Below are 26,890 nucleotides of genomic sequence, written 5' to 3' on the forward strand. Positions count from 1 at the left end.
TGAATGAAAATAAACCTCTCTGATCAGGATAGATACGTTGTTTTTAGATCCAGTAGTTTGAAGCTATGCAACTTCTGTAGTTGAGCCTGAGAAAGAGAGCTGAGTGATGTTTTCTTTTGCTAGGAAGGTTCACCCATAAGATCTCAAAAGAACAAATCATGTGATGAATGAATAAACAGTTACTTCTCTAGACTGTGAATGATAGCAACACATGAATAGAACTTGCTAGAACTGGAGCATTGGCCAGTGTGGCTCAGTTGACTGGGGCATTGTCCTGTAAACTGAAAGGTTTCAGGTTCGGTTCCTAGTTGAGGTGCTTATAAGAGACAACTAATTGATATTTCTCTCTCCCATCAAAGTTTTACTCCCTCTCTTTCTCCATTCCTTACCTTCTCTCTAAAATCAATAAGCATGTCCTCGGGTGAGGATTAAAAAAAGAACTTGCTAGAGTTGGGGATGTCATGTTGAAGCAGTGAACAGGTTATACTAATTATATTTTAAAACCCCATTTTACTAATAACTCATACAAAACTGCAGTCTATTCATATTTATTTTTAAAGTAGGCTTTTAAAAACTTAGCTTTTAATGAGTCATAATATTATTTAAGCTTGATTGGTAACTTTAAAGAGTTTAACTTTCATTTTTTTTATTGAGCTAATTTGTCATGATTCTTTTTACCAGGCAGACAGATAAAAATTGCACCTGATTTATTATTAGAACTTAAAATGGCCTGGTAATTTCTACAATGAACCAATAAGGAAGTAGAAATTAAGGTATCAAATTAACAACCATCACAGTGGTTTCTCTTTATTAAGTTAACAAAAAGGAGCTCCCTTAGCTCAAATTATTTTTTTATGTTATTTCTCTTTTGCATCAAAAACTTTTCATAGTCCATGACCATATCGTTTATTTAAAGTTTTTTCACAGTAGTATGTATGAAAGTATGATTTACTAAATGAATAAAAATGAGAAAGTATTAACTAAGAGTATATAATTTATAGTGAAAGGTATATATATCTTTATGAAATTAAAAAATGTAAGGACATATGTATATGCTAATATATGTGTACAGCAAAAATGCCTTGAAAGTGAACTTTACTTTTTAAAAATTCTCCTATTAGGTTTTTCTTGTTAGAAAGAAGACCGGTCCTGATGCTGGGCAGCTCTATGCAATGAAGGTGTTAAAAAAAGCTTCCTTAAAAGGTAGAAAATTAGAAAGCTTATTAAAATAGAATTTTATAAAGCTTGTTTTAAGGAGTATGCTGTGTATTGCTTGTATAGGTGCAATAGATTTAGTTTTTTTTTCTTTTTTAATTACATTTATTGGGTTGACATTGGTTAATAAATTTATATAGGTTTCAAGTGTACAGTTCTGTAAAATATCACCCGAAGTCACATCTCCTTCCATCACCATATATTTGACCCCCTTTACCCTTTGCCTCCCCTCTACCTCCCTCCCTCTGGTAACCACCATACGGTTGTCTGTGTCTATGAGTTTTTGTTTGTTTTTCTTCTTTGTTCCGTTGTTGCTTTCAGTGCTCTATCCCCCATGTAATTAAAATTATATGGTTCTTGACTTTTTTTTAGTTAGTAATCATTACAGTTTTCTAGCTGGTACTTAATATTTCTAGGGTCGATATTTGCATTATGTCCTAATTTCGTGAGAGGGGATCTTGATAAAAATTTAATGGTATAAAAAGTGACATATTTTATTTAATATGAAGTTATTAAGCGATATTCTTTTATTCTTTCTGTTTTATCTGTGTGGGCATTACATATTGACTATGCACAACTGCCTGAATGCACTTTTATGCACCATCTTCTAGGCTCTGATGGCAGTAGCACTGTGCACAGCTTTAAGCAATAAATTCATTTGAACAATTAGACATTAATACATAATAAATGCATATTAGTCAGATACCTGTTTATGTCACTTTAACCCATCTTGAGATGTAAACTGAATTTATTGGCTTTCTGAGAATATGGCAATTATTGTTAAGGAATATGTAGACTGCAAATTTAGGCACTTATAAAGTTATATTTTATATTTTTGGTTGATGAATTTTTATGGGATCTATATGGAAATTATATACAATAGTAATATATCCTAACCTTTTGTAATTTTTAGTTCGAGACAGAGTTCGGACAAAGATGGAGAGGGATATACTGGTGGAAGTAAATCATCCATTTATTGTCAAATTGCATTATGGTATGTAAAATCTTTTTTATTTATTTATTTTTAGAGAGAGGGGAAGGGAGGGAGAAAGAGAGGGAGAGAAACATAACGGAATAAAAATAGTAGTATCTAAGGACTTCCTTGAATGTCCAGGATGGCATTAGTTTAACCAGTAAATACCAATTGTGTGCAAAACACTATTAAATATAATGAACTCTAAAGGTGAAACAGTCTCTGCTGTTAAGAAATTTGTAATTATACAGAATACAGACATGAAAACAAATCATGCAGATCCAATGGGGTGAGTACCGTAAGAGAAACATAAAGCACAATGAGATCTCAAAAGTAGTAGCAAGTAATGCTAATGGGGAAGAGAGTAAGGATGCTGTCGGGAAATGTTAAAAGGAGGAAGTCCTTCACAGTGGAAAGTTTACTAGGTAGAGGAAGGAGGTGGCATTTTTTGCTGAACTTGAAAGAATTACTACATTTTCAGTACATGGGGATGCAGAGTTCAGGCATAGCAGTATAACATGATGTTCAATGAATCAAGAAAATGAGTGGTAGAAGTTTCTGTGTAAAGCTACATCCAAGGTTGATTAGGTTTTGGGAGGGGTCTTATAGCTTTTTTTAACACCAGATTTAATTTTGACATAATGTTATCCAATAGTAGACCATATGAGTAAACGCTTAATTGCTATATAGTGTGTAGTGATACAATTCTAAACATACGCTAACTTAAAGGTGTACTAAGCTTTCTAAGACTTCAGGATGGTCCTGTTACTACATTCTATTTTCTGATTAGCCTTTCAGACTGAAGGGAAGCTGTATTTAATACTGGATTTTCTCAGGGGAGGAGATGTCTTCACAAGATTATCCAAAGAGGTATCTGTTTGTAAATCTTTACTATATTGTCTTCAAACAAAACTAAAAAAAAAGTCATTTTTGTTTTTTCCTATAGAAATTTTCAATGATAATTATTTTGTTTGTTTCATTGCATAGTATTTAGTGGATATGCCAATTAATGGTATTTTCTGTCTGCCTGTCATTTAGATCATCTCAATGTGCTACTCATTATTCTCTTAGGCACAAGATCAATTAAATAACTGGGTGAAAAATATAAGGGCAAGCTTAGGTCTTTGGCTACACAAGCTACCAAAGTGCCTCTGGGAGTATATTTAAATTATTTATGCTTAAACCAGTTTTATGGTGGCATAATTGACGTACAATAAACTGCGTGTATTAAAGCACACACTTTCATAAACTTTCACATTTGTATATACCTATGAAGCCATCATCACAATCAAAATAATTAGCTTATCCATCATCCCAGCAGTTTTCTTGTGCCTCATGGTAAAGCTTTCTGTTTGGTTTGCCTTTTCTAGGACATTATATAAGTGGAATCCTATAGTATGTATTTTTTTGTCTGACATTTCACTCAGCATAATTATTTTGAGATTCATCTATGTTGTTACATGTACCGATAATTTATTCATTGTATTGCTTAGTAATATTCCACCATATGGATATGTCATGATCTGTTTATTCATTCACTTGTTAAGGGATGTTTGAGTTGTTGGCAGTTTTTGGATATTACTAATGAAAAGCTGCTACAAACATTCACATACAAATGATCGTATGGACATATGTTTTCATTTTTCAGGGTTAAATATCTAGAGTATAATGACTCGGTTATATCCGTTTTAATTTATATATAAATAAATGTATAAATATATTTTATATTTAATATATTTTCATAGTTTATATTAGGTTTTATTCCTGGTGTTATGCATTCTGTGGTTTTGGATGGATGGATGTTTAATGACATGTATCTACCATTACAGTATCGTATAGAGTAGTTTCACTGTCCTTTCTTTCCAGCCATGACTGGGTTATATAGGAGATGTATGTTTCAACTTATTTTAAAGACACTGGTAAACTCGCTTCCAAAGTGGTTATATAATTTTTACATTTCCACCAGCAGCATTATGAGTCTCAGTTGCTCCACATCCTTGCCAACGTGTGGTGTGGTCAGTCTTGTTTTAATTATGGACATCTCATAAGTGTGTGCTGGTACCTTGTGGTTTTGAATTTTACTACCCTGAAGACAAGGGATGTTGAGCATCTCTCCATGTGCTTACTTGACATCTGTACATCCTCTTTGGTAAAATGTTTAAATCTCTGGCTCATTTTTTATTGGATTGTTTCTTACTAAGTTTTGAGAGTCTTGATATATTTTGGGTAGTAACTCCTTCATCATATATGTTGTTTGCAAATATTTTCCTCTGGCCCATGGTTTGTCCTTTTATTCACTTTAACAGTGACTTTCTAAAAGCAAAAGTTCTTGATTTTGATGAAATCTGATTTATGTATATACTTTTTGAAAAGACTTTAATACAAATATACATGTAGGAAAATGTGAATGTCTTCCTTTAGCCCCTAATTCATTTTCCTTCCCGCTTCTAAGGGCTTTTTCCTGCTTCACAGTTTGTTGTCGTTGTTGTTGTTGTTGTTGTTGTTGTTGACACTGTTACAGGTGCCCCTGTTCTCCTCCCCTTTGCCCACCTGCACCCAGCCCCCCGCCCCCTCCTCTGCCCTTCACCACACTGTTGTCCACGTCCATGGGCTACAAATACGTGCTTTTTTAAATGAATTATGTGTTGGTGTCCTGTTTGGGATATTTGTCTAATACCAGGACACAAAGATTTTCTCCTCTTGTGTAGTTTTAGATTTTACATTTAAGTTTATATACCATTTGAGTTCATTTTAGTATTGGTGATATGTATGTGTTGTACCTGAAGTGCTTTTTTTATACCAGGTGGGGCCAAAAGTAGGTTAACATTTGTTCATGTGGAAAATAAGAATAATTAATAAATAATAATACAAGAATAAGTTCTGTTTTACGTACTTGCAACTGTAAACTTAATTTTGCCCACCTTGCGTATAGATATTCATTGTTCTACCATCATCTTTGGGAAAAAACTATGCTTTCTTCACTGAAGTACCTTGCATTTTTGTTGAAAATCAGCTGACTACAGTATGAAGGTATATGAGGTCAGTCCAGGAGGTCTCCAGCCATGTAATAAGAAAAATAGACATTTACCGAAGAAGATACAAGATACAAGCAACATAGTCCATAGGACAATGATGCCTCAGTCCCCTTCAAAGTAGGCACCTTGGGACCTCACACAGTTCTTCCAATCATCATTAGCTGCCCTGTCATGTTTTCCTGAATCTCATAGATGGTCTGAAATCTCTTCCCTTTGAAAGGTGATCTTAGTTTTGGGAAAAGCCAGAAGTCACAGGGCAAATCTGGGCTGTAGCAGAGCTGAGGCACCTGGGTGATTTGATGTTTCGCCAAAAAACTCTGCATGAGACGTGATGTGTGAGTGGGTGTGTTGTTGTGATGAAGTGGCCAATCACCATTTGCTCACAGCTGCAGCCCTCTGAATCATCTGAATAAGTTTCTGCGGAAGAATGTTCAAGCTTAACGCAGAATTGGATGCAGATTTGTTGCTTTCTTTACTCAGTCATTTTGAATGTGATTGCCACACAGTACACACTCAATGCTGTGTACTGCGCCCCCACTGACTAGTATAGTGAAGTTGTCATTGTTCACGCACGCACATTCCAGACCACTCTCCTTGGCTGCCAGGTCACATCTGTGTCCTGCAAACCATTCTCATTATATTAACGATGGCTGAACTTTTTCTGGACAGACCTCGTATTTCTAGACACTTTACCTATTCATCTATCTATATGCCAATTGCGCATTTTTAATTAAATTTATTGGCATGACATGAGTTAATAAACTTATAAAAGTTTCAGGTGTACAGTTCTATAATATATCATCTGTGTACCACCTCAAGTCTCCTTTCGTCACAATATATCCCCCTTTTACCGTCTTCAACCTCCGTCCACCCCCGTTCTGTCTGGTAATCACCATGCTGTTGTCTGTGCCTGTGAGTGGTTTTTATTTTTTGCTTAATCCCTTCACCCTTTTCACCAAGCTCCCCAACCTCCCTCCCCTCTGATAGCTATCAGTCTGTTCTCTGTCTCTGAGTCTGTTTTTATTTTGTTAGTTTATTTTGTTTATTAGAGTCCGCATATGAATGACATCATCTGGTTCTTGCCTTTTTCCGACTGGCTTATTTCACTTAGCTTAATGCTCTTTAGATCCATCCATGCTGTTGCAAAGGGTAAAATTTCCTTCATTTTTATGGTCTAGTAGTATTCTGTTGTGCAATGTACCACAGTTTTATCCACTCATCTATTGATGGACGCTTGGGCTGCTTCCAAATCTTGGCTGTTGTAAATTACGCTGCACTGAACATAGGGGTGCGTGTATTCTTCTGAATTAATGTTTCAGGTTTCTTCAGGTATATTCACAGAAGTAGAATCTCTGGATTGTAAAGCAGTTCAATTTTTAATTTTTTGAGATAACTCCATACTGGTTTTCACAGTGGCTGCACCAGTCTGCATTCCCACCAACAGTGCACTAGGGTTTCCTTTTCTCCACATCCTCTCCAGCACTTGTTTTTTTTTTTTTTTTTTTTTTTTATTGATGATAGCAATTCTGACAGGTATGAGGTGATATCTCATTGTGGTTTTAATAAGCATTTCTCTGATGATTAGTGATGTTGAGCATCATTTTATATGTCTGTTGGCCATCTGTATGTTCTCTTTGGAGAAGTGTCTATTCAGGTCCTTTGTAGATATTTGAATTGTTTTCTTGGTGTTGAGTTGTATAAGTTTTTAATATATTTTGGATATTAATTCCCTATCAGGTGTAACATTGGCGAATATGTTCTCCCATTCAGTGGGTTTTCTTTTAATTTTGTTAATGGTTTCCTTTGCTGTGCAAAAACTTTTTGGTTTGATGTAGTCCCATTTTTTTTCTTTTGTTTCCATTGACTGAGAAGATCATAAAAAATCGATCTACCAGAAATGTCAGAGATTTTATTGCCTGTTCTCTTCTAGGATTTTTATGGTTTTCAGTCTAACATTTAAGTCTTCAATCCATGTTGAGTTTATGCTTGTGTATGGTGTAAGAAGGTGGTCTTACAAAAAATAAGATGGTCTAAAAAATGTTTCATTTTTTTTTTGCAAGAATCTGTCCAATTTTCCCAGTCTCATTTATTTATTTATTTGTTTATTTATTATTGAATAGACTATCTTTACCCCATTATATGTTTTTGCCTCTTTTCTCAAATATTAATTTACCATAGAGGTTTGGGTTTATTTCTGATCTATTTATTCTGTTCCATTGATCTATATGTCTGTTTTTATGCCAGCACCATGCTGTTTTGATTACTGTAGCCTCACAGTATAGTTTAATAGCAGGTAGCATGATTTTTCCAACTTTGTTCTTCTTTCTGAAAATTGCTGTGGATATTCAGAATTTTGGGGGTTCCATATAAATTTTTGGAAGATTATAATTATCTAGTTATGTGAAATAAATCGTTGGTATCTTGATAGGAATTATGTTGAATCTCTCAGTTGTTTTGGCTTTTATGGACATTCTTATGATGCATATTATTCCTTTCCATAAATGTGGTGTATGCTTCCACTTACTTATATCTTCTTCAATAACTTTCTTCAGTGTCTTACAGTTTTCTGAGTATGGGTTTTTTATGTCCTTGTTTAAATCAATTCCTAGGTATTTTATTTTTGATGCAATCATAAATAGGATTATTTTCTTAATTTCTCTTTCTGACAATTCATTATTGGTGTATAAAAAAGCACCTGATTTCTGGATACTTATTTTGTATCCTGTTACTTAACAGAATTCACTTGTCAGTTCTAGTAGTTCCTTGGGGAAATCTTTAGGGTACTCTATGTACAGTATCATGTGATACGCAAATTATTTCTTACCCCTCCCTGCACTGCTGCGTGAAAACTCTTTCCAGGTAGTAAGCTAGGACAGATGTAGGGCTCATCTCGTTTGTTTGCCATTTGTCAGTATTCACTGTCCTTTTGTTGCCTGATGTTTAATGTCTTAAAAAGTGTCTTTTCATATATTTTGTCCTGTGCTTTACTGGTTTCAGGTGGGAAGGTAAATCCTGTCCTTGTCTACTTCATTTTGTTTTAAAGTGGTAATCTGGGGGTAGCACTTTAGTTGGGTGAATGTAGTTCAACATCTCACTCGCAGAATTAAACTGTTGCGTGTGAGAGAGCTACTGTTGATTCCCAGAGCTTTGGAACTTGCTGTTAAAAAGGAAGTGTGCTTCTGGGATTCTAGCCAGGGTTAAGTGGCTAAGCTCTCTGGTTTATATATGTCTCCCTCTAGTGCAGACCATTCCGTGCATGCACATATGCTTTGATCTTGGTATATTGTTTACTATAGAACAGAATTCAGTATGTGGTAGAGTCTATGTAGGGCCACCTTCTAAGGAGGGTCTTTAAAGGACCTTGTTAAAAGCTGGTCCCAAGATATAGAGGGACAAATAGTTATAACAAGACTCCAGTATTCATGAACTCTTTAGTTAGAGTATAGAACTATCAATAATGTGTTTGAGAATCCTTGTAGTCATTTCTAATTCTCTTTTAAACTCTTCAGACCTCCATTCTCGATGTGGGACTATCTAAACCCATACTAGCACAGAGATGCAGTCAGTAAGTTTTGATTCCTAAGTCTGGAATATTAGGTAAGAGCAAGCATTTTAAATGCATTTCCCAAAAGACAATAAATTAGTATATTCATTGAACAGGCTTTGAAAAATGATTTAATGGTTACCTCTATGGACAGCTTATTAATAAGTTGCTTATTGGTTATACTTCAGTTGTGTGTTCAAAAAACTGTTATGTCATCCAGAATGAGGACTTATTATTTATGCCTTAGAAAAAGACTTTTAAAAATTACATTTTACATGTTGAAGAATTTTATAATGTGCCTCATGCATATGTAAAGTGAACAGTATCTCCTTAAATTTCTCTTGTCCAAAATACACATGCACACAAACACACAAAACTCTTCAGTCATGCCCTACTTTGCTAAGATAAAGGAAATACATTGGGATAAGTGACTGGTAATGGTAATGTTGCCAGTTCTTTAGTTTATAGGCTTAAGAAATTCCAAACAAATTCCCAATAGGAATTTTTATTTATTTATTTATTTATTTATTTATTTATTTATTTGTGTATTTATGTATTTATGTATTTGAAATTAACAGAAAGATTTTGCCAGCTTTTCTGGAGAAGTAAACAAATGAAAAGAACTAAGACATTTTAAAAATGAAGAATACTCTTTTCTTGCTCTGCCTTTTGCTTTAAACTTTGTAAAGCTGCTGTTATAAACAAATCATAGTATCAACAGAAGAGTAGATATGTACTGTATAGCCCAGGAATATTCTGGTATATATGACTTACCATATGTTATTAAGCTAGAGAAAGAATCAGAACTTAATGGCAAAGATATTGATTGTTCAGTAAACTGTGTATGAGAAATTGGTTAGATATTAGAGAAATATGTTATTTATTTTTTACTTTAGTTTTGTCGACAGTATTACACAAGAAAAAATAATTTTAAATTGTCGTCTCAACCCAAAGATAAAATTTACTTTTGTCCAAAGGTTAATCTGGGAAAATAATTATTCTAAAAGAAAATTTAGCTGAATGTGTAGTGGACCATTGAATGGAGGTCTCTTTAATCATTAAAGTAATGAAGGAAAATTGCACAGAAATGATATATAAGTTTCACTACATAAAACTGTGAATTGTTGAACATTAAAAACCATCACAAATTGGGGGAAATTCTAAGAAGAAATATATAATGGACAGCTGATATTTTTAGTTTTTTAAGGCCTTGTACTAATTGGAAAAAACATTAAAGTCAATACTGGAAAATATGCAAAAACATTACTGGTAATTTATTAAAACAGTAGTCCACTAATGTGAAGAAAATGTATGGCCTAACAATAAAAATTTAAATTAAACAATTGATGCCATTTTTAAAATCAAATTAGAAAAGATTTACAAAAGGGCAATATTCAGTGGTATTATGGATGTGGTAAGACAAATGCTTTTATAAACTGCTAATGGGAGTGGGAATTATTGTAACCTTTTTGGAGAATAATTTTGTTGTATTTGTCAAGAATCTTGGACTATTTAGTCTCCTTGATCCAGTATTTCTTGTTTTATTTCTCAGGAACCCATATTGGAGACATAATCATAAATGTAAAAATGTACATGTATATTCAATAGTGATTTAAAATAATGAAAAGCTGGATATAACCTAAATTTAAGTAAAATGTAAATTAGTATGTTGATATTATAACACTCTTGAAACCTCCTTATAAGTTTTAAAGATATGGGACGATGCTTATGATATAATAAGTAGGGAGAGAAGAGGCTACTAAATACTGTTTGTGTGTATGTATATACGTATATGTATATGTATACACACACATTTATATATCCATATATGTGTATATATAGTTTGCTCTCAAATATGTTAAAACAGACATACACTCATATACACACGTATACATACATACATACATACATACATACATGATTTGAGGATAAGACAGCAAAAGAATAGCAATGCTTATCTCAGGGTACTGGGGTTTTAAATTATTTTCATTTTCAGGGTCATTTATGATAGAGTGATTAGTGAATACGAAAACATTTATGGTAGTAAACCTAAAACTTAAAAAACATAAGCTGTGACATAACATATGACGGAAGCAGCTTATGGGGAGAAGGTAGTTCTTAGGGTGAAGTATTCCTGAGTTCAAATCCTGGGCCTGCTCTTTTATTCTGGGCAAGTTAGTTTCATCACTGAGTCTTTCTCCAAATGTAAATTGATGATGATACCTAACTTATAGCATTGTTTGGAGGACTGTAATAAGCTAATGAATGTAAAGTGACTGGCACGTAATTTCTACTTAGTAAGTTTCTTATTTACATGCCTCATGAGGCTTTCCACAGAGATGCCTTTATGACAAGATAATATGCTTGCCATGAACTGTAACCTAGGCATAGTTTCTTTAATTTAGGGTTTGAAACATTTTTGTTTAGGTTTTTCTTATGTGTTAGGTTTCAATGAACATTTTATTAACCTCCCTCAGAAGTTAAATAAGTAACGAATATTTGTATTTTTAATAAAATATCAAGTGAAAATGATGTTCTCATACTTTTAGCATTATATTAAATGAACTCTCTTGAAACTTAGATAATGAACAATCATTTTCTATAAGTCATTTTTAAAAGTAGGTGGAGTATCAAAATTTATATTTCACTGCTCCTTCTCTCCAAATTTACTCGTAACCTGAGTCTGTATTGTGTAATTCAGTGGCCATAACTCTAAATGGACAAGCCAGTTGTAAAATCTTTATGATATCATTCAAGTTTTACCCTTTCCTAATTACCTGCAAATTTCTTTAATGAAAATAACCAATTTCTAGACAAGGTATTTGTTTTGCCAATTAGAAGCCCTTGGCAAATTTTAAAATTACATCTAATGGTTGAGTAGTGCCAAATTTTGTGTGTACATTAACACTCACTCACGGAAGAATATAGACATAAATCTTTAATAATACTTCATGGTTGCACACATAGCATTTTACAATGTATGAGGATTTTTTCCCCACATAAATGAATTCGAGAGAACAACCTTGTTAGATAGATACAGCAGACATTATTCTTTTTCAGGTTTAGAAACTGAAGACCAGAGTTCTAAGGGACATGCCAAACATTAAACTATTAATTCTGATTCCAAGTCCAGTTGCTCTTTTCACTTCATCATAGCAGCTCCATTCGCAGGCACAAAAGACTGAGGAATACATTACCTTTAAACTCATCTAATTTACTAGCAGAAGAGGCCTGGAGCTACCCCTGAGGTCAGAGATTTGCTTTACGACTGTGTTTAATATGAGTTACTAATTGAATACCTTGTGTTGGTATAGAAGAAGCTTTGACTTAATAGAGTTGCTCAGAGAAATTGCTGAGAAGTAATAGTGAAAGAAAAAATTGTAGAAATAGTGGAATTGCCAATGCTAAACCAAAATATCCTATATACTCCAAAGATCTTGCAGGTATTACTGTACTGTAGTAGGGTACTAAAATTAATAATCATATTATGGCACTATGCCATTAAAAGAAAGGGTAAACCCTGTGCAGTGTTTTCAGTGTAAGAAGATACGCAAACTACACAGTAGGTTTTAGGAAGTTTAACATTAAAATAGGTAATATTGAAGAGAAGGATTTTTAAAGGGTTAGTTTCATCTATCTACTCATATTTTCTTTCTTGTTAGATTTGTCTGTTGGTTTGGAAAGAAGTAACTTTAAAAAATTCAACATTGAAAACAACGATCAAATAGTAAATTATTATTTTATTTTAGGTTCTGTTTACAGAGGAAGACGTGAAATTCTACCTTGCAGAACTAGCCCTTGCTTTGGATCACCTGCACCGATTAGGAATTGTGTACAGAGACCTGAAGCCCGAAAAGTACAGTTATATTCTCCTTATATATCCCTCTTACCAGCATTGTGTAAAGACTTTTTTCTCCAATAAGGCTTTCATTTTAAAGATTATACGGAAATATATATGGATTTTACAATTCTGTGAAACTTATAAAAATCTTCACAAGATACCCATTGATTTTAAAGTAATCATTTAAATTTTTTAGCATTTCAAATAGATAATGACCTATTTTAAGTTTGTGATGATTTTTATGTAATATTTGATATAAACTATTTTATTCCATCCTGTTGAATGTGAATTTTGATTTACAGCATTCTGCTTGATGAAATAGGACATATCAAGTTAACAGGTATGAAAATTTTCTTATTCTACCTTAAGTTTGTTTTATATTTTTAATTATTTTAATATATATTTATCTAAGCCTGTTTTCTTTTTTCCTTTTTTTAAATTTAATTTGAATTTTACTCATCTCTTTTACGAATTAAAGTTCATTTAAAGGGTAAATAACTTCAGTATGTTGTAATTATAATACCAAAAATTATACAATAGAATTGCTGTGTGAATTCAGAAATGACATTTGGTTTTCTAAGTAAAAACACATCATCTTAGTTTCATTTTATTTTTTTAAGATTTTATTTATTTATTTTCATAAAGGGAAGGGAGGGAGAAAGAGAGAGAGAGAAACGTCAGTTGGTTGCCTGTAGCATGCCCCCTCCTGGGGACCTGGCCCTCAACCCAGGCATGTGCCCTGATTGGGAATCGAACTGGCAACCCTTCAGTTCGCAGGCCGGCACTCAATCCAATGAGCCACACCAGCCAGGGCTCATCTTAGTTTTAGTCTAGACTGAAATATTATCATAAGTAGTTATCACATTTGAAACACAGTGAATTATAGACTTTTAAATCAAGTGTTTACGATCACACATTCATTTTCTTCTTTATTTGCAAAATCATGTTTTATTTTACTTGACTTTTAATATTGAGAGTTTATATGCTGTGCTAATTCTCATAAGCCTCTTAGGCATAAACTGTCCTTATATCATTTTGAAAACCATTTTACTTTGAAATAATTATAGATTTACAATAAATAGCAAAAATAGTGCCGCGAGACCTGTGTACCCGTCTCCCAGCTTCCCTCAGTGGTGACATCTTACAAAGCTACACTGCATTATCAAACCCAGGAAAATTGGTACAAGTAACTGGGCTATATGCTTTACTTGAATTTTACTAGTTTTGCATACATTTGTTTTTTTTTGTTTGTCTTTGTGTATAATTCTGGGACACTCTCATGTATATAGATTCGCATACCACCAACAATCAATATGCAAAACTGTCCTACATGCACAAAAGAACTCGTGCTGTCCATTTACTGTCGCTCAGCCCCTATATTTTCCCTAACTCCTGGCAACCACTTATCGGTTCTACATCTCATTTTATTTTGAGAATATGATATATATAGAATCATACGGTAGTTATACGTCTGGGCATTTGTCCTAGAGAAATAAAACATTATGTGCCCACAAAAACCTGTACATGAATTTTCATAGCAGCTCTATTTGTAAGAGCTCAAGACTGCAAATGTCCTAAATGTCCTTTAAAGAGTGAATGAATGAACAAACCGTGATATATCCATGCAGTGGAATACTACTACCCAGCTATAAAAAGGAAAGGAAAGGATTCTTGATAGGTACAGCAGCTTGGATGAACTCGGGGCATTTTGCTGACTGAGTCAATCTCAAGAGATTACTAATGTTTTAAATAAATAGCAAAGTATGTATTTAATTATCACAATTTTAGTTAAAACAGATAAAATTAAGATGTGGTTTTACAGAGAATTGTGAACTGGTTCATGTTAACGGTAAGTTGCTTTAAAATTCCTAAGGATGCTGCTTCACTGTAAAGATAAAGTATGAAGCTGTTAACTTGAAAACTCAAGCAAATCTGACAAACTTCAAATAAAGTTTAGTGAATCTTACTGATCCATAGCCTCATTCTCTTATTCATATATAAAAGAAGCAAAATAGATTTGAAAGGATTGAAAAGAAAAAAATATGAAAAGATTAGAGTTTTGAGATTTTTATACAATATGTAATTTTTATTTTACAGCAATTGAACTTTAGTTGCAAAGCTAATTAGAATTTAATGTGTTTTTCTTTTTTTTTCTTTTACTAAATTATGCTTTTTGTCACGTGTGAGGAAGGAAGATGGAAAGAGAGTAAAATAACTCATATACCTGTATCTCTCTTCTACAGTAAGAGTAATTGGGTGAATTCTGCTTTTACAGCTTTTGGGCTTAAACTAGATGAGGAGGAAAGAGTAGTTAGAATCAGTGTTAATTTATGAGCAAGGGACACAAGGCTTGTAACAGAAAGAAAATGTGATATATATTTGTATTGAATTTATTGGGGTAACATTGGTTGAGAAAACCGTACAGGTTTCAAGTGTACAAATTGGGGAAACATCATCCGCACGCTGCATCATGTGCTTATTGCCTAAAGCAAAGTCTCTTTCTGTCCCCATTTCCTCCACCTTTGCCCACCTCCACCTACGCCCACCCCCACTGTCACTCTGGCCTTCCCCACACTGTCAGTCTGTTCCATGCATCCATGCCTCTGTTTTGTGTATCAGTTTATTTGGTTCATTAGATTCCACATATGTGAAATCATATGGTACTTGTCTTTCTCGGACTGGCTTATTTCACTGAGCTTAATAATCTCCAGGTCTATCCATGCTGTCGCAAAAGGAAAGATTTCATTCTTTTTTTACGTCCGAGTGGTATTCCATTGTGTAGATGTATCACGGCTTGCTTATCTGTTTGTCTACTGATGGGCACTTGGGCTGTTTCCAGGTCTTGGCTGTTGCACATAACACTGCAGTGAGTAGGGGGTGGGGATGCATATATTCTTTCAGATTAGTGTTTGGGGTTTATTTGGATATAGTCCCGGAAGTAGAATCGCTGGGTCAAAAGGCAGTTCCAACTCTGGCCTGGTGACTTAGTTCCTTGGAGAGTCATCCCATACACAAAAAGGTTGTGAGTTTGATTCCCATTCAGGCCACATTCCTAGGTTGTTGGTTTGATCCCAGGTTTGCATGGGTATGGAAGGCAGCCAGTTGACATCTCTCTCTCTCTCTCTCTCTCTTTCTCTCTCTCATCAATAAAGATAAACATATACTTGGGCAAGGATTTTTTTTAAAAAAAGGCAGTCCCAATTTTTTTTTTGATAGAACTCCATACTGTTTTCCTCAGCGTCTGTATCAGTCTCCGTTCCCACCAACAGTGCACAAAGACTTCTATTTCTCCACATCCTCGTCAGCACTTGTTGATTGTTGACTTATTAATGATGGCCATTCTGACAGGTGTGAGTTGATATCTTGTTTTGGTTTTAATCAAATCTCCCCGATGATTAGTGACATCAAACAGTTTTTTCATATGTCTATTGTCCATCTGTAAATCCTTTTTGGAAAAGTGTCTATTTAGACCCATTGCCTGTTTTTAAATTGGATTGGTTTTTTCCCTGTTAGTGTTGAGTTTTATACCAAATGTGCCATTGGTATTTTAATAAGAATTACATTAAATGTATAAATTGCTTTGGATAGTGAGAACATTTTAATGATGTTTAATGATGTCTTCCTATCCATGAACACGGTATATGCTTCAACTTATTAATATGTTCCTCAATTTCTTTCTTCAGTATCCTATAATTTTCTGAGTACAGGTCTTTTACATCCGTGGTTAAATTTACTCTTAGGTATCTTTGTTTTGGTACAATAGTTAATGGATGGTTTTCTTTTTTAATTTTGATGTATTGATTTTTAGAGAGGAAGGGAGGGAGAGAAGGAAGAAAGGAAGGGGAAGGAGAAGGAGTTGGGGTGGGGGGAGGGGGAGAAGGAGGGAGGGGAGGGGGGGAGAGAGAGAGAGAAAGAGAGAGAGAGAGAGTTATTTTTCCGGCTTTTCATGCATTTATTGTTAGACTCCTGTATGTGCCCTGACCAGGAGTTGAATCTGCACCCTTGTTTTATCAGGACAACGCTCTAACCAATTGAGCTACCATGCCAGTGTAGGACTGTTTTCTTAACTTCTCTTTACTAATCGTCCATTATTGGTATATAAAAATGCCACCTATTTCTGAATATTAACTTTGTATCCCGCTACTTAACTGAATTTATTTATCAGTTCTAATAGTCTTCACGGAATTTTCAGGGTTCTCTATACACAGTATCACATCATCTGCAAATAAGGATAGTTTTACTTCTTCCTTTCCAATTTGGATGCCTTTTTTTCCTTGTCTAATTGCTATGGCTAGGACTTTCAATACTATGTTGAGTAACAGTGGTGAGAGCAGACATCCCTGTCTTGTTCCCCATCTTAAGAGAAACATTTGTAGCTTTTGCCCACTAAGTATTATCATAGCTGTGGGTTTGTCATATACGGCCATTATTACATTGAGGTGTGTTCTCTGTATTCCCACTTTGCTGAGAATTTTTATCATAAATTGGTGCTGGGTTTTATCAAATGCTTTTTCTGCATCTATTGATATAACAATGTAAATTTTATTCTTAATTTTGTTTATGTATGATGTTTATTGATTAGTGAAAACTGTAACAACCTTGCATCCCTGGTAAACCCCACTTAGTCATAGTGTATTATGTTTTTAGTGTATTGTGCTTTTAAGGTATTGCTGAATCCAGTTTGCTAGTATTTTGTTGAGGATTTTAGCATGTATGTTCATCAGGAATATTGGCCTATAATTTTCTTTGTAGTGCGTTTATGTGGTTTTGGAATTAGCATAATGCTGGCCTCATAAAATGAGCTTGGAAATCTTCCCTCCTCTTGAATTTTTTGGACCGTTTGTAAAATTTCGCCTGTGAAGCCATCTGGTCCACGACTTTTGTTTCCTGGGGTTTTTTTGATTACTGCTTCAATCATTAATTGTAATTGGTCTATTTATATTTTTTTATTATCTTGATTCAGTTTTGGAAGATTGTATATTTCTAGGACTTTGTCTGTCTCACCCACCGGGGGTGGTGTGGGCCAAGCCCTCAGGATGGGGACAAGCTCCATGCCTCCCCCCAGCTCCCTAGCCATGCTCACTTGAGCCCCAGACTGGAGCCTCTGAGGGAGACGTGCTACAAACGCCCCAGTCTTAGCATCCCTTCCTTCCCCAGGGAACTGAGCTCTGCGGGGTGTGGCCACCAGGACTTTGGAAGATAGGACAAAGCAGTCTGCCGCTGCCGCCTGCGGTGCTGGTCAAACCTGCAGGTGGGGGTGAAGGCTGGCCTCCGTTCCAAAGCCTCGCAGTTTAGTGTCTATCTGAGTGTCTGCCTATAGTTTCTCCCGAGAGAGCGTGCACCAGAGGTCCCTGTTGGGTGCAGTTAGCAGTCTTTTCTGCTGCACTCAAACCCAGCAAGGCGCTGTCACCAGTTTTTGGAGGGCCCGCTTAGTGTGCTTCCCAGGCTGGTGCTGTGAAAACAGGATTGTTTGACCCCGGAGAGGTGGCCTCTGAGAGTGGGATGTGATAGGGCCTCAGAACAGGGATTTCAGTAGCTAACCCTCCAGGTTTCTCTTCAAAGCCATGCCAGCCAGATACTATCTTTAAGACTCCTGGAGGGCCTGAATTGTCTCCCCTCTCCCAGAGCCCTGGGTGCGTTTCCAGAGTGTGTGTTGGTCCTTGAGGAGGGCGCCTGCGATTCTAGCAGGCTCCCTCTTCTTCCCAGCGACAGAGTCCCTGCTGATTTTCACTGCCAGATCCTACGCAGACTCCCTTCCCAGCCCAGAGGGAATGAGGTATCCCTCCTGCTTCTCAGCTGCCACGTGGGGGTGCGGAGCCAGCCCTTTCCGTGTCTCTGCCCTTCTTACCAGTCTCTCTGTGACTCCTCCTGCAACTCCTTGGATATAATACTTCTGTTCAGCTGTCCTGCAGCTGGTCGTTCCGGTTGATGGCTCTACAATTCACCCGTATATCTGGTTTGGTGCCGGGAGGACCTGAGTGTAGCTTCCGCGGACTCTGCAGCCATCTTGAGACATTCATTCATTCATTCATTCATTCATTCATTCATTCATTCATTTATACACACAAATGTGTGTGTTTATATATATATATGACACAATATATGTTTTTTTAAAATGACTCCAGTAAGAAATATTTAGATAATTTACACTGTCTTATGATCATAACCTGATTCAGGGTTTTGTAATGAGTAATAAACTTACAGATTTAACATCTCAACATTCCAATATGATTGGCTAACGTGTGACCATTCACAGCAAGTATTTTAAGAATACTTTTTATTTTTCCATTCTTCAATTTTCCATTATTTCTTCCTGTATTTCTTTTACTTTCCCTCTTTTTCTTTTCTTTCCCTTCTTTCTTACCTTCCATGTCTTTTTTCCTTCCTTCTATTTTAAATACTATAGTCAAAAGTACCAGATTAATTACTATTTGTCATTTACAGAAGTGGGCTGTAGTGATATCAGAATGTGTCATCTAAGCATGGTCTTGACCCTCATTCTGTGTTTCCCCAGAAGAATCTTAGGAGAGGGCAGCACCTTTATTTTTACAAGTCCACTTTAAAATTACTCCAGACACAAGAATGAACGTAATGTTTAACAGGCTGCCCTGAATGGCAGTGGCCTATAGAGAGGTGCTTTGGTATGACTGTGCTTTGACCTTGATTTACCTCATACTGAGATTATGATTGTATAGCAGGGTATCAGTAGAATGAGAATGTATACCCCGAAATTATCTGCATATGTGCTAGCATAGGATTTATATTGTCTTTATGTCTCAGGGGTTTTTTTTTGTGACACCCACCACTAGTCTGTTTAAAAACTAAGTATTTAATATGACTTCCTTGGTTTATAAAAAATGTTTACTCATAATTTGCCATTAAGAATTATACATTGAACACACAATTGATTTTAACTTTCTGTGGTTGCAGCTGTATGTTTTCTGAGGGACATAACTCAGAGGTAATTTCTATAAAGAGAGGAAATGAATATATACAGTGTCAGAAATTTAAATCACACTGCACTTGAGCTATACATTTAAGAGACAAATGTACATATAAGAAAATAATTTTAATTTTATGGTTATCTGAATTAATCACTGAAATTAGTTTTAGTAACAGTAAATATTCATTAAATTATTGTGTTCTGTGAATGCTTTTAAAATTTTAAAGTCTCATAAAAAAGTCACTTATAGTTACACAAATATACTGCCCTCAACCCCCAAAAACCTTTATATAGCAGATTTCTACATTTTCTTTTTATTTCAAATTAGTGACTTGGAAAAACCACTGATTAACATATATGTCTTTTTAAATCCTGTAGCTAACCCTTAATATTATAAAGTAAATGTTCAATTCATTGCTGAGCAAATTCTAGTGTTAAATATCAGTTTTGTCAGAAATAGTACAGCAAAAGGCCTCTATGGAGTGTCATAAATCTCTGAAAAGTAATTGTGGATAAGAAAATTCTCTTCCCTTTTTTCTTGTCACTGGAATGTCAAAGGTGCCAATGTTCTTCTCTACAAGGTTATTATGTTCAGCTGAACTGACCTTGAAGAATAGCTTTTATCACATTTACTTTTGAAATGGGATGTGCGGAGTTTGAAAGTCTCAAAATGTAGAGAAAGAGCATAGTAGGACATTTAAAATAGTTTTAAATATGCTGAAAATCATAATAACATTGTTATTATACAAGGATAAGTGATTTTTTAAGTAAAATATTGAGCACGATGAGAAAATCAGTTTTAGGGGCCCTAAAATTAAATATTAATTTTAATATTATTTTATGTTGCTGTTTTACTTTTAAAAAAACAATATAGGGCTGATAGCTTTCTTCATTTATAGAATTAAGATATAATTTCTATAGAGTAAAACTTATCCTTAGGATCCTTATGGTGATGGAATTATTCTGTATCTTGACAGCATCATCGTCAGTATTGTGGTTGTGATGTTGTAATATAGTTTTTTGTAAGATGTTCCTGTGGGGGAAACTGGGTGAAGAGTGAGCAGCATCTGTGTAGTACTTTATATAACTGCAGTACATTTTTAATAGTCTGAAAATATAACATTTAATTTAAGAAAAATTACTCTTTCACGTATAGTTCATTTTGCAAGCTCAGACAAAGGCACACAGCCTTAAAACCACTACCAACATCAAGATGTAGAAGTTCTATCACACCCCACCCCAAATTGTCCCATTATAAGTCAATCTTCCCTTTACTCATAGACAGCCACCAATCTGCTTTCTCGTCCTACAGTTCTGCCTTTTCCACATTTAATACAGGCTTACAGTATATTTAGCCTTTTGAGTCTGGCTTCATTTATTTAGTGTAGTACATTTGAGATTCATCTATATTGTTGCATGTACCAATATTTGCTTTTTTAATTGCTGAGTAATGTTCTATTTTATAATGTTACCATGGTTTGTTTATCTAACCCCCAATTAAGGGGCATTTGAGTTGTTTCCTGTTTAATTCAGCAGTGAGGAATAAAGCCACCATAAATATTCATGTACAGGTTTTATGTGAACATAAACTTTTATTTCACTTGAGTAAATACCAAAGGAGTGGGGTTGCTTGGTCATGTGGTAAGTGCACGTTTCACTTAATGAGAAAACTCCAAAATGTTTTCTAATGTGGCTTTGCCGTTTTGCATACCCACTAGCAACGTGTGAGAGCTCCATTTGCTCTGCATCCTCACCATTATTGATACTGGCAGCATTGTTTATTTTGCTCTACTAATGGGCATGTCATTTAGTATCTCATTGTAGTTTTAATTTGCATTTCCCTTAATAGCTAATGACATTGAACGTCTTTTCATGTATTTATTTCTTGGAAGAAGTGTCGGTTCAGATCTTTCTCCCATTTAAAAAAAAATTGTATTGTTTGTTTTCTTATTATTGAACTTTCGAGTGTTTTTTTATGTTGGCAGAAAAATTTAATTTTTAAAAATTGATATTTACATAGTTGCAAAAGACAAAACACTTATAAGTAAATCTAACAAAATTTGGGCTGGAAATTTTCTTTCTTTATTTTGTATTTATTGTTGTTCGGTTACAGTTGCCCCACCTTTGTCCCCATTGCTCACCCCTGCCCCATCCCCCCCCCCGCTCCCACAGTCAGCCCCCCGCATTGTCTGTGCCCATGAGTCCTCTATTCATGTTCCTTTGCTTCTATTCTGCATACAAGTCCTTTAACAGATAGGTGATTTGCACATATTTTCTTTCAGACTATATCCTCTTTTTCATTTTCTCAATAGTATCTTTTGAAAAGCAGTTTTTGATTTTGACAAAGTTCAGTTATCAACACTTTTAATTTTAGGGATTGTACTTTTGATGTTAAATCTAAGAAATCCTTGCCAAATCCAGAAATCACAAATAGAGTCTCATATTTTTTGGCAATTTTGTAATTTTAGGTTTTACATTTTACATTTAGTTCTATGATTCATATTGATTTAATATTTGTTTATAGTATGAATATATATTTTTTATATCAATATCCTATTCTGGCACCATTTGTTAAAACCGATTGTCATGTAATTACTTTTAGGTCTTTATCAGAAATCAATTGACAATATATAGCTAGTCTATTATAATACAACACATTTGATCTTTAAAATCATTACACTATGCAGTATTGCATAATAAAAAGCCTAGGACTTATGGTGAATATGGGTTAGGAGTTTAGCGGTAACTATATAACCAGTGACAAATTAGAGAAAGATAGGAAACTGATAAAAAATGGTATCATTGTTTTACATGTTCTAAATTATTAAAAGTATATGAATACTGCAATAAATATGGTACCTTACCTCAAAATATTCTTAAATTTTCTTGTAGAATTGTTGTCAGAAAGGTTGCAGTTTTTAAGTTATTGTGAAGTAGTGGAAGGTAGATTATCTGAAATTGGGAGAAAAGTCCAACACTGCAAGTGGACAAGAATGGCTCGTGATACACATGATGAGCTGAAATAGTTGGTAGATGTTTGAAGTGTGTGCATGTATGAGGTGTATGCTTGGCTTGGTTCAGCTAGGTGGACTCTACTGGTGTTTCATCTAATACTTCTTGCAGATAAATTAAACATAACCCAACATGAAATTTGATCTTCAAATTCATGTTATCCTCAAGTTGTTTTATAACATATCAATTGCATTGGAAAAATTTGTATTTTCAAAACAAACATTATAGCAGAACTGATTGTATGTGTCAGTCTGTTGTTGGAGACTGTCCTGTTCATTTATTTGTATGTATATGTCTAGCTCTTCTCCAGTACCACACTGTCTTGACTATTGTAAGTTTATAATAAGCACTGAAGTTGGGTAGTATAAGTCCTTCCATTATTTTCTTCTTTTTCGAAATTGTTTTGGCTATTGTGTTGCATTTGTCTTTTTACGTAAATTTTATTTATTTTATTACTCAGCTTATTGATTTCTACAAAAAAAAAATCTTTCTGGGAATTTTATTAACATTTAATTGAATCTTTAGATCAGTTTAGGGGGAATTGACATCTTTAACAACACCAAATTTTCCAAACCATATATACAGTATATCTCTCCATTTACTTAGATCTACTTTAATTTCTTTCTTTGGTGTTCTTAGTTTTCAGCATAGAGGCCTTGCATATACTTTGTATACTTATATCTTTGATTTCAAGGGTATTTTTGGTGTTATTACAAATGGTACTTTTAAAATTTCAATTTCCTAATTTTCATTTCTAGTACATAGAAATAAGATTAATTTTCATATATCGATACCATTAGCTTTTTGAAGGCCTTAAACAAAATGGAAACTCACCAAAACTAAATCAAAATAAGCTTTTTCAATATTTTTAAAAGTATAAGTTACTGTCATTTTTGTTTTAGTGTATTTTAAAAACTTAGACCACTATGACAGCTTTGATTTAAATTGTTGACTCAAAATTGTTGAATGATATTCTAGTATAGACATGAAAACATATCTTGAGATGGTATTTAACTGAGCAATCTTTACATGCTCTTAAAGGGTATCATTATTAAACACAGGCTATTTTTTTATTATTGGTATCACAGCTTTCATAACAGTAATTGTAGGCCATCCATGAATAATTTTAAGGTTTAAATACATAATTTTGTTTCTTTCGGTATTTTCTATTTTCTGACGATCTTCAGATATATTTTTATGTAACATTGTTATTATAGATTTTGGACTCAGCAAAGAATCAGTAGATCAAGAAAAGAAGGCCTACTCATTTTGTGGTACAGTGGAGTATATGGCTCCCGAAGTGGTAAATAGGAGAGGTCATTCCCAGAGTGCTGATTGGTGGTCATATGGTGTGCTGATGGTAAGTAGTGTTATTTTTAAAAACTATGCTAATATAAAATTAATAGTATTTAAAATGTTAACTTACATTTGAGGAGGTGTCAGGTGAGAACAGAATTTTAATAATTCATGATTATTATTTAAAAACTTGTGTTTGGCTAGCTGTTTACAATAAGAATTAGGATTTGGTGTTCTGATTTCTCTGAAAGTTACGAGATGAAAAGGCAAATGGCAGCATTCTTTTGAAACTCTAAAGTTCCTAGAAGAAAGCATAGACAGTAAACTCTTTGATATTGGTCTTAACGATGTTTTTTTTGGGGGGGCGGAATATGTCTTCCAGGCAAGGGCAACAAAAGCAAAAATAATCAAACGGGACTATATCAAACTAAAAAAGCTTTTACACACCAAGGGAAACCATCAACAAGATGAAAAGGCAACCTAATGGGAGAAAATATTTGCAGATGATATATAGTATAAGGGGTTTATATCCAAAATATATAAAGAACTCATACATGTCAACATCAAAAGCAGTATGATTAAAAGATGGCAGATGAACTGAATACATATGTCTCCAAAGAAGATATGCAGATCCCAACAGATGCATGATAGTATTCTCAACGACACTAGGCATCAGGGCAGTGCAGATTAAAACCATAAGGAAATATCACCTCACCCCTGTCAGAATGGCTACCATCAAGAAGTCAACAAATAACAAGTGTTGGAGAGGTTGCAGAGAAAAGGGAACCCTCGTGTGCTGTTGGTGGGATTTTAAATTGGTGGAGCCACTGTGGGAAACAGTATGAACTTACCTCCAAAAATTAAAAATGGATCTGCCATATGACCCAGAAATTCCATTTCTGGGTATTTATCCAAAAAAATGCAAACACTAATTTGAAAAGATATATGCACCTCTGTGTTCATCTCATTGTTATTTACAATAGCCAAGACATGGAAGCAGCTTAGGTTTCCATTGATAGGTGAATGCATTAAAAAGATGTAGTACATTTATACAATGGAATATTACTCAGCCGTAAATAAGAATGAAATCTTGCAATTTGTGACAATATGGATGGATCTAGAGGTATTCAGCTAAGTGAAATAAGTCAGAAAAGGAAAGACAAATTTTGAATGATTTCATTTATATGTGGAATCTAAACAAATAATACAAACAAATCAAAACAGAAACAGACTCACAGAGAGAGAGAACAAACTGATGGGCTCACAGTTGCCTCAGGGGAGGTCGGTGGGGATGTGGGAAAAAGGTAAAAGGGATTAAGAGATACAAATGTTTAGTTATAACATAAGTCACATAAGTCACAAGTATGTTATAACATGTACATCACAGGGAATATAGTCAGTAATATTAGAATAATTTTGTGCAGTTACAGATGGCTACTTGTAAGGTGCATAAATGTTTTACTATGTGATAACTCCTGAAACTAATTTAATATTGTATTTTGACTATAATAAAAAAAAGAAAAAGGTCTACCAGGTTTTAGTAGTCATGTAGTACTTTAACTAGTTGTTACGGAATTTAACACCTTACTGTATATTGCCTTATTGTCAGATTGTTTCCGGCATGTCCCTAGTAAGATTTTGAACCTCTTGAGGAGACCAGTCATGTGTTATACTACTCTTTGTCTCCCTCAGTATCTGCTATAGCTGGCATGTTGACTGACTAATCTGGTATAAGATTAAGCATATAAATTGCAGTGTTAATTAGGATGATAAATGAATAGCTATTGAATTAGATGCAGTTTGCTTTTGAAACCTGATAACCCATTTTGCCTGTTTATCACTGAATGACACTCAGTATGACACATCAGTGTGTTGAGTGCCTTTCATAAGACCAGCATCTGGGGAAGGCAGTGGGGTGGGAACTGACTAGAAGTACAGTATTTGGCACTTTCCCCGACCTAAGAAGGCATACAGTCTGGTTGAGGGCACAGTTGGGATAGCTAAGTAAACTGACTGACGAAGGACCTTAGAAATTCAGGCTAGAATTAATATAAGCTGATGCACAAAAAGTGGAGGAGAGAACTCAAATTAAGCCCTGCAAGACGGATAGAATTTAAATAGCTACATATCCAGAAGGATAATATTGTGATCATATTAGCAAGGACCTGGAGGATCAGTTGAATAGAATAGTAGTGAAGAATGAGGGTGATGGTGGAGGAGATGGGGCTCTAAGTCTGCAGCATTTGCATGCGATTTTCTGAGCAGCAGGAAACTTTTGCAGGTTCTTAAAACAGGATAATAATTAGAGGAAAAATGTATTTTAGGAAGGTGAGCCTTGACAGAATTATATACAAGACCAGTGCTGTACCCCCTGAGCTATGGAGCCAACTGTCATGACAGAATTCTATAAATGGATTGTAAATGGGGGCAACTAGAAGCAGAAAAATCAATAAGGTCTCCTTACAAAACAGTTGTAAGATTATAGAATATAAAAGAGGAAATCTTGAAGATATTTCAAGCATTGGGGAATAGGAGACTGGAGCTTGAGAGAGATGATTCCCATACATCATAATGCCCTCCTTTTTTTTTTTTTTTCCTCTGATTCTCATAGCTACCTCTTTAGTCTCCAGTTGAGAACTGTTACTATCAATTCGGTAGGGAAAACTGGGGCTTGAGAGAGATTGAGGCTGAATCATATTTGAGTCATCAGGGTATAGGGCAGAGCTGAACGGGCAAGCTAGTAACTAAGTCGTGAGTTCATAACTGAACAGAGGACTGAGGCCAAAGCCATTATTGAATCTAAGTTTAAGGTTTTAATATTAAGGATATAAAAACATTTTAATGTACTATGATGATCATTTTTAGACCTAGTCTTTTTTATACCATTAATTAATGTTCTAGTTATTTGCATTGCAATTAAATCTTTTAGAGAAAATGTGTTCCTCAGGATGGGTACAACTGTCTCAGTGTTTTTCTTTTCAAAGAAGTTATTGGTGAGTGTGTGTGTGTGTGTGTGTGTGTGTGTGTGTGT

The 26,890-nt window shown here is 34.6% G+C and overlaps 1 protein-coding gene across 3 annotated transcripts in view; it reads left to right on the forward strand.

Moving 5' to 3' along the window:
- The window catches only part of RPS6KA6 (ribosomal protein S6 kinase A6), a 111,549-nt gene that overhangs the window by 43,866 nt on the left and 40,793 nt on the right, over positions 1-26,890 (forward strand). For all 3 annotated transcript variants that reach the window (XM_054566598.1, XM_054566596.1, XM_054566597.1), the window contains 6 exons: positions 1,122-1,203; positions 2,129-2,209; positions 2,979-3,058; positions 12,517-12,623; positions 12,911-12,948; positions 23,781-23,923. In XM_054566598.1, coding sequence (XP_054422573.1) covers positions 1,122-1,203; positions 2,129-2,209; positions 2,979-3,058; positions 12,517-12,623; positions 12,911-12,948; positions 23,781-23,923 — 531 coding nt within the window. The remainder of the gene's footprint in view (positions 1-1,121; positions 1,204-2,128; positions 2,210-2,978; positions 3,059-12,516; positions 12,624-12,910; positions 12,949-23,780; positions 23,924-26,890) is intronic.

This window comes from Pteronotus mesoamericanus, unplaced genomic scaffold (assembly GCF_021234165.1).
Source record: "Pteronotus mesoamericanus isolate MK-2021 breed Mesoamerican mustached bat unplaced genomic scaffold, CSHL_Meso_final contig_177, whole genome shotgun sequence".
Taxonomy (NCBI): domain Eukaryota; kingdom Metazoa; phylum Chordata; class Mammalia; order Chiroptera; family Mormoopidae; genus Pteronotus; species Pteronotus mesoamericanus.